The 9,234-nt window shown below is 32.9% G+C and overlaps 1 protein-coding gene across 1 annotated transcript; it reads left to right on the forward strand.

Annotated features, from left to right (window-relative positions):
* The first annotated feature begins 2,999 nt into the window (after positions 1-2,999).
* Positions 3,000-8,170, forward strand: LOC110693174 (probable sesquiterpene synthase). Its single transcript, XM_021870299.1, has 7 exons — positions 3,000-3,184; positions 3,391-3,661; positions 3,792-4,164; positions 4,658-4,870; positions 6,838-6,979; positions 7,242-7,499; positions 7,635-8,170. The coding sequence occupies exons 1-7, from the start codon at positions 3,092-3,094 to the stop codon at positions 7,929-7,931; spliced, it is 1,647 nt and encodes a 548-aa protein (XP_021725991.1). The 5' UTR covers positions 3,000-3,091; the 3' UTR covers positions 7,932-8,170.
* Positions 8,171-9,234: the final 1,064 nt, after the last annotated feature.

Here is a 9,234-nt window from a genome sequence, read left to right on the forward strand (position 1 = left end):
CAGTCAGATTCGGGGAAGAGCAAGGGTGGTCTAAACACCTATAGACGACACCCCCAGTCCTAGACTCAGCTGTACTAGGAGACCGGATGACTACTGTCCTAGACTATGCCGTGTATGTTGTAGGTGAATCCATTATTCAATGAAATATATACACACGGTAAAAAGATTGAAAGAGCTGGGAAAAGGAGAGACGATTACCTTGTTGTTTGCTGGAACAAAGAAGTCTCAAGCGCTGACCGGTTGTATCAGGCGGGCAGAAATCAAGCAGTTGTTTGTGAGATACACAGACGGTTGACAGGCTATGACAAGCGGTTGTCAGATTTTCTCTCTCTAGAGCATTTGCCTTTCTTTCTCTAGACTTTTTTTACAAATGTCAAAAATGAGGGAGGGGTAAAACCCTATTTATAGAGCAGTAAATTCAGGGGCAACCATGTAAATTTCCCCCAGAAGGTGAACAATTAAAACTGTTCACCAATGCCTAAGTGACAAGTGTCATTGGCGCCACGCGGCACGCCACGTCACCCCTGTAAGGGGCAAATGATTTGGGTAAAAATATCCTTGTCACGTGGCCCATTTAGAATGGGACACGTGTCACCCCAGGACAGGTCCAATAAAGGTCACTCACAAGTTGACATGTGGCACCCCAAATCAGCAAGGGAAAAAGACGGCCTTCAAGGCCTAATTCTCTAGACTGCCAAGAAGCGGCGTAGCCTATTAGTCCTAGGTTTCCGTAACCTAGGACGGGGGAACAAATTCCAATGAACCTATAAATAGGGAGATTTACCTCACTTTGAAAGAAGGACATTATATAATTTTAAAATCAATTCTCTCGAAAACAGAGAAAAACACTTGATTTCGGAATCCGAGAAGATCTCAATTTACTTTCCGCATCTTTTTACATTCTTCGACCGTTTCTAACTTGATCGTCAGAGGCGGAGCTTCCATCACCCGGAGTCTCTGTTGTTTTGCAGGTACAGGCGCCCGGAGTTTAGACTTAGTGACGTAACTCTCCCGAGGGACACAGAAAACCCTGAAACAACTGATTACTATTGTAAAAACTAATCTCAAAAAATACTCCAAAATGTAAAATATAGTATCTCATAAATTCAAAATACTCTTATTTGTAATATATAAAGTTTTTACGAAATATGAATAGGCTAACCAATAGCATATACTTAGAGTGCATTTGGTATAAATATATTTGAAATGGAGTGGAAAGCAAACAAATAAAAGGGTGGAAAGCATAGTTATCAGAACCGAAATTCTATCTTGAATCGGTGATTGGGGTAGAATCGAATCGTAGAATCTTACGATTCTACAAATTTTAAAATTGAATTTCAAAATGATACTAAATAATTAAAAACATAATTTTCAAGCAATAAGAATGATGCAATTATAGCTTTGCTAACATAATATCAACAATGCAAACTTAGAATAGTTTTTATTAGTATTTACAAATTCCCTTAGTTCAAACAGAAAAATTGTACACTATAAAGTCATACAATATTGATACACATTTTAACCGAATCGGTCAATCACAAGAGTACGAGATAATTAATGTTAAATAATGAATTAAGTAATGTTTTTGACACATAAAATTATTTTTCCTAGTACAAAATCTAATGATAATGAAATACTAAGTGTCAAATTAGTTTAGGTCAAAGAGATAACTAATGAATGACAACCACTACAACAAACTTATGTCATAAAAGTGTTTTTATACACCAATGGTCAATGTTAAACTCGTAAGACTCATGAATCTATCATTTTATCTATGAAATTCAAATGGTTGGATAGCATTTTAAAAGAGTTTTAAAATGATATTTCATAAGCTTATTTTCATTTTATGTTGAAAATAGATAAATGATTGAATAAAATTAGGCTCAAATATGACATCTCTGCACTCTTTAGGCCATATCATACTATATATAAATGATATGGATGAGAGACCAATTGGATTAGAAAGTAGATTTCAAGAGCTCTCCAATATATATATTATAAGCGCCCAATTTATCTTCGCAATCAAAAGTTATAGGCTTTGGTATATCATAGTTTTTGCATGGGTAGAATCCTTGGAATCGATGTATGTAAAATCGTAGAATCGAACCAATTCCACCGATTCTATAAGCGATTATACCACACAACAATTTTGAATGCAATTCAAATCGCTTGGGTGGATCAGGATCATATCGTAGGATACGATCCGGATCGCGATTTTAATAACAAGGGAGGAAAGGATCGGAATCATTTAACTTTTAGCTTTTCATGTATTTAGTATTCTAATTCCCTTTATATTTTGTTTGAGAAGGGTAAGGGTTAGAGAGGTAAGTAACAAATAGGTCATGAAAACAATCATTACCCTAGGTAATGGTAAATGCTACCCAAACCTTTAAACCAAATACTTGGTAACGGTACTGGTTTAATTAAATCCGTTTTCATATTAAAAAACTTGTACCAAACATGCTCTTAGTATTTTTCAAGTTTTTCCATAATGTTCATTGATGAAGATATAAGAACCATATTTTGGTCTACTCCATGCGGTACTTGAGTCTTGAGAGATGGGACGATGTTGCCCTGATAAGCTAAGTTTTTATGCGATCACACACTGGATCCTCATTCACCCACGAAACTATTAAATACACTTATTTATTTAAAGGTAGTGTTTAAAGTTGTATGTAAATTCATAAAATGTATTGGATGATAGAATATATAAATTAATCCGAAATTTCAACCATTAACTAAAGATATTGAATATAAAAGAAATGGTTCTCATGATCACATATCTAGATTGTATTATATGGATATTTTGACAACAATATATACGTACTTCACCAATTTATCTTTGGAATGTCAAAATCAAAATAAATTTGTAGTTTTGGGGTTGTCCTATATGTGACAAGGAATGGGTACAATAATAATGATGCAACCAATTAATTGATAACAGATTAATGGAGAAGTCATTTATTGATTCGATGCTCTTGAGCTATATAATAAGTTAAATGTTCAATTATTTTTGTCCAAGAAGTAACATTATATTCAGAAGTTGTTTGTGAAAACTCAACTTTGGGATAAAAAAATAAAATAAAAAAAAATGTTTGCTCAAATATCTCGTCCGATAGCTAACTTTCATCCATGCCATTGGGGTGATCACTTTCTTAATATCACAAATCCTCACCATGACGAGGTAAAATTTAAGACGAAAAATAATATCATTTTCCAAAATTAAATTTATTACTACCTCTGTTTCTCTTTATTTGCGATTTACAATAAATGAAAATTTTTTATGTTTCACATAAAACAAACCTTAGTTGCAAATAACAAGAAACATAGGTAGTAATTAAATAAACATGCTCGATAAATTTTATATGTGCGTTTTTTGTTAATTTTAAGGTAGTCAAAGTTAAAAAGGAGCTAGAAGTGAGCCAACTTAAAGATGAAGTGAAGAAGGAGCTGCTGGAAACTAAGGGCAACCCTCTTGAGCTGCTGAATTTCATCGACGCCATCGAACGTCTTGGATTGGCATATCACTTTGAACAAGAGATTGAGGAGGCATTGAAACAAGTTTACGAGAACTATGAAGAGCAGTGTGCCAAAGATGATCTCTACCATGTTTCGACTCGATTTCGTATCCTCAGGCAACATGGTTTCTTTGTGCCTTGTGGTAAGCATTTTACTAGGTGCCGTGATGCTTTCACATAATAACTATGCCTTAATTACTTAGAAAATAAGTAGTTACATCACTTAGTATATAATTAGTAATTATTGTAAACATGTCATGATATATGGTACAGATGTGTTTAACAAGTTCAAGGATGAAAATGGAAGCTTCAAGGAGTCAATAACAAATGACGTTCCAGGATTGTTAGGCTTGTATGAGGCTTCCCATGTTCGAGTTCACGATGACAAAATCCTCGAAGAAGCCCTTGCATTCACGAAAAATCATCTCAATGCCATGGTTAACAAATTAAGCTCACCTGTTGCTGATCAAGTTTCCCATGCCCTTCACCAACCCTTCCACAAGGGGATGGCGCGAGTAGAGACTACGCATTTCATCTCCTTGTATGAAATGGATCCTTCACATAACAAAACTCTCCTTAAGTTTGCAAAACTTGATTTCAATCTTCTTCAAGCCTTGCACCAGAAGGAGCTCAAAGATTTTAAAAGGTAATCATTTTTTATTATAAAAGTATTTAGAAATCGACCTCTGTTTCTTTTTATTTGCAGCAAAGGGATATTTTATATGACATATAAAAAATTCATTTGAATGCATCATTCAACAGTAAAAAGTAACAGAGGTAAAATTTAGGCCTTACTTGTTTGGTTGACAAACAAATTCATGGAAATTTTGATTTCCAAGGAAATGAATTTATGCATGTTTGTTTGGTTGACAATAATGTAGGAATTGGGACTTCCTAGGAAGTTCTACTTCCCACAAAATGGAGGAATTAACTTATCTAGTTCCACCTAGGTAGGTAGAACTTCCCATAGGAAGTGGAAATTCCTACATTCAACCAAACAATTTTTAGAAATTCCTAGGAATTGAGATTTCATGTGAATTTCTACTTCCTAGATCCAGCCAAACAAGGCCTTAATTTCAACCATGGGTACTGTCGAGTGTATGCTAACTAAATCTCTTGATCATGTTAAACTTACGCAGGTGGTGGAAAGGATTGCATTTGAATGCATCATTCAGCAGAGATAGGTTGACAGAGGTGTTTTTCTGGATTTTAGGAGTCTACTATGAACCCCAATTTTCATTTGCTCGAAAAGTTGGTCGAAAAATTATCAAGTCAACTTCATTATTAGACGATACATATGATGCATATGGAACAATTGAAGAACTCGAGCTTCTCACTGAAGCATTTCAAAGGTTTGAAATTTCAAACTCCATAGCGTTGTCTCAGTCTGTCTCACCATGATATTCCTACCTTTTAAAAAGTTTGAGTTAATTCTTATAAATAGTGTTTGACGATTGTACCCTCTAAAATGTTTATTTACTTATTTGCCCTCATTAATGTTAATTGCCTATTTTTTAAACTCTTAAAAATAGTATGCTTACATTTATATTCCTAAAAATATTTGTTTATATAATTTCCCTCAGTAATCCTACCCCTAAAAATACTTGTTTATGTAATTTCCCGAACATGAGCAATAGCGTGCGTATCGTGCACGTTAGCTTTCCTAGTTAATTAATAAGTTTCAAAGATTAACAACTTACTAATACGAACTTTATTTGACCATCTTTATTTTCAACGTGGACATTTAATTTTATTTTATATTATGTCTTTGAATGGTAGGCTGATATTTATGATTAGGGATTTGAATTAGTTGGAATGTAGGAAGACTACTTAATGGCTACAATAAATATCTAGTCATTGTAATTGTTTTCAATCTCAACCATTAAAATTTTAAGGATAAATCTTGTTTATTTATTTGTTTGACTATGAAAAAAAAAAAAGTTTCATTTTAAAAATAATTGCTTGTTTAAATAAAAAAAAAACGGTGTTTTTGTCGCCAAATACAAGCAATTTCGATTTCTCTACCAAGCAAATCTATCAATCTCCATTAATATTACAGCACCAAATTACCATTGTTAAATTTGTATTATCATCAAGAATCGAAATATTATATATGTTATCAACTAATCCGTAACATCTTTCCCACAAAAATAAATATCACCCAACACTAATATTATACAAAGTAGATACTACGAAAGTCGAATTTCAGAATCGAATGAATCAGGGGTTTGAAAATAAACTTTAAGGCTTTCTTTTAGAAGTAATCGATCAATTATTATCAATAATTTTATTTCTAATAAAATTAATTTTTATTTATTGTATGAATGGCCACAATAAAATTGTGATCATTGTATTAGATTAAATCACAGCCATCTATCTATTTTGACTAATATGAACTGTCGATAAAGTTGACTATAGATTTTATTTTAGAAAACGTTGAAAAAAAAATTTAAAAAAAAAAAAAAAAACCCTTAAAAATCAATCATGTTCTAAACTTCTAACCCACTGCCAATTCAGTTTTCAATAATTCACAAAGTAGGTTTTTTTTTTCCTTTTCCTTGCTATCGATTTGCTATCAATTCATTCTTCAATTCTTAATTGTGTGTGTTGCTTCAATCTAATTCTCATCCTATTTGTAATGTGAGTAAAGAAAGAAGGGTTGAGAACAATTATAATGTGTATATTAGCATACCCATGAACATTCTATTGAAACTATCAGTTTTTCCATCATCTCCATTACATGCTTCACCATTAAAGTTCAATATCCCATTGCCTCCGTGTTTAGAGGTCCATTAGACAATCTTAAATACTAGTAATCCTTTTTTTGCCTCACAAACACTGACAATTACAAATTTGCACTAATCACAAGAAAATCATGGCAGGTCCATTAGAATTAGATTGAAGCAGCAAATCGATAGCAGGGAAAGAAAAAAATAAAATAAAATACTTTGTGAATTATTGAAAACTGAATTGGTAGTGGGTTAGAAGTTTAGAACGTGATTGATTTTTAAGGGCTTTTTTTTCAACGTTTTCTAAAATAAAAATCCAAAATTACCTTTGTCGACAGTTTATTTGACAACTATCCTATAAATATATCATTATAGATAGACGACTGTGATTTAATCTAATACGATGGTCATTTGACAACTGTCCTACAAATATATCATTATAATTATAATAATTATTTAGTCAAATCTATGAATGGTCAAGATTTACTAATTTTAAAAGTTCAGATTGAAAAATTACAATGGCTACAATATTATTGTGGCCATTGCAACATTGTCCGTATTTTAAGAGGTTTAAGTAAATTATAATCCAGACCATGGAGCAAAAGTTGTATGGATGAACTCCCGGAGCACGTAAAGCGGTCATATTATGCTATGGTTGAAGCTTTTGAGGAAGCTGAGGAAGATCTTGCCAAAGAAGGAAGACCATCTTTCGTCAATTATACAAGAGATCAGGTCAGCCATGCAATAATTCTCCAAAGATCTACTTAAATCTTCTAAAGTTGGCATTTTTATTTAATTAAATTTTTTTTTTTATTGGGTGATAGTTTGCATAACGCTTTTACTAAACTTTAGTTATCAATTTCCGTAACATTTGGTTTTATTGAGTTGATCTCTATGTATATTTTTAACAATATTTATTACTAGTATAATTTTTCTTGTATATATAATAAAGATATTCATAGTATTTGAAAGTGTAAAATGGTAAATGATATAGGTGAAAGCTTTATGCAAAGCCTATATTCAAGAGGCAAAATGGTGCCATCAAAAATATGTTCCTACATATGAAGAGTATATGAAGAAGACTGCCCTTGTGACTTCTCCTTACCCTCATGGAATAGTAGCTTGTTTCCTTGGCATGGGAGAGATTGCATCAAAGGATGTATTTGAATGGGCATGTCAAAATCCTATGCCTAAAGTTATAACAGCTGCATCTACAATAATAAGACTCATGAATGACATAGGTGGTCACAAGGTACATACCATTTATCGAAAAATAATTTGATTTAAACTATAGTACATTTTTAGACAATGAAGTACTATATAAAATCTATAGTGATGATTTGCAATCTTAACTTGTGTTGGTTTTGGAATTGGGGCTTCGGAGCAGTTTGAGCAAAAGAGGAATCATGTTGCATCAGCTGTGCGATGCTTAATGGAGAAGCATGGATTGTCAGAGGAGGAAGCAAATAATAAGCTAAAAGAGGAAGTTGAGGATGCTTGGAAAGATATTAATCAAGCAATGCTTCAACCTTTTGTGATTCCAAAGCCTCTACTTACTCGAATTCTCAATTTAGCTCGTTCTGCTGATGTTCTATACAAGGGTGATGCTGATGGCTACACACATGTTAACCAAACTCTTAAGGACAAAGTTGCATTGGTCCTCGTTCATCCAATTCCCATGTAATTTTTCTTTGTCCCATATATTCTTTTGTAAGCGTGTAAGTAGTGAGTGTCCTTTTTCAATTTTTACAATGTACTTTTGAGTTTCAAGTGTTGATGTACTTTTGAGTTTCAAGTGTTGGTGTCTTGAGGGATATAGGAAAAATGCCTTATAAATAATGTTATATGTGAGAATGTGCCTAAGTCAGTTTTATTTCTTATACTAAATAAAACGTTGTTCTTGTAATAATTTTTTCTTTGATATATCTTTGCTTTGCTTTCTTTCTTTTTTTCTTTTTTTCTTTTTTTAAATTTTTTTTTTATGTATCTTTTTATTGGGCCTTATTTAGTACACATATAATATTAAATATAAATTTTTTAATTGTAAATACTAGCAAAAGCATGTCATGCATGGAAGGTTCTAGCATCATAAACCAATTGTACTAGATTGAAAAGTCTTTCCACTTTTTTTTTTTTTTTTTTTTTTTTTTTTTTTACAAGAAAAAAAATCTTTCTACTTTATACTCCGTACATTCCTATCACCGCCCTCAATTTTTCAATGTAATTGGGGAAGCCTATGCGAACCTGTGTAGTTGTTAAGTGCAAGTGGTAATAGCTTGCTCTAATAGCCGTAATGATTGGGTAGGCTTTATAGGACACACCAAGAAATGAATGTATATCAAGCATAATGGATAAAGTATTCCGAGTTATTATTATTATTATTATTATTATTATTATTATTATTACTATTATTATTATTATTATTATTATTTAACACATTATCAAATGCTAACAAAGTCAATCAAATTGCAAAAAATTAGTGGGAAGCCGAGATACAATCTGGGTCCGCACTCCTCTATATATAGCAAACCCCACCTTGGTGAAGATATAAGCAGCAGCGCGAGGCCCAATGTCCTGAGTTTTTGAGATCTTCTGAACCCGTTTCAACAATGCAACAACATCCTTATCCAGTTCCCCCAGAGAAGAAAAAAAGAAAAGAAGAAAGCCACAACCAATTGCCCGACAACTTGCTTCATACTTGACTTGCTTTCGATTAGCCGCATCAGTCACTACCCGTCCCAGAACAAAGCTAGCCAACCCAAATTGTGTCAAAGGAGAAGATCATGTCAAGTCAACACACACATCACGTCCCCGATCCCAAGAATAGAGTAACAATTGTTCAGGTCGGAGTGCTCTGTCATCCCCTCTAGAGAGGCCAATATCAACATCTTTCCTTCCCAAAATCCCAGACCGATAATAAACATCAACAAAGGTATCCCGAACAACATTATGTTGATGTTTAATACCCATAGTACCAGCACACATTA

Source organism: Chenopodium quinoa, unplaced genomic scaffold (genome assembly GCF_001683475.1).
Source record: "Chenopodium quinoa cultivar QQ74 unplaced genomic scaffold, ASM168347v1, whole genome shotgun sequence".
Taxonomy (NCBI): domain Eukaryota; kingdom Viridiplantae; phylum Streptophyta; class Magnoliopsida; order Caryophyllales; family Amaranthaceae; genus Chenopodium; species Chenopodium quinoa.

Coding starts and splice junctions, on each gene's coding strand:
- LOC110693174 (XM_021870299.1), top strand. CDS start 3,092: ATGTTTGCTCAAATATCTCGTCCGATAGCTAACTTTCATCCATGCCAT. Junction 3,185..3,390: donor CAAATCCTCACCATGACGAG/GTAAAATTTAAG, acceptor GTTAATTTTAAG/GTAGTCAAAGTTAAAAAGGA. Junction 6,980..7,241: donor TCAATTATACAAGAGATCAG/GTCAGCCATGCA, acceptor TAAATGATATAG/GTGAAAGCTTTATGCAAAGC.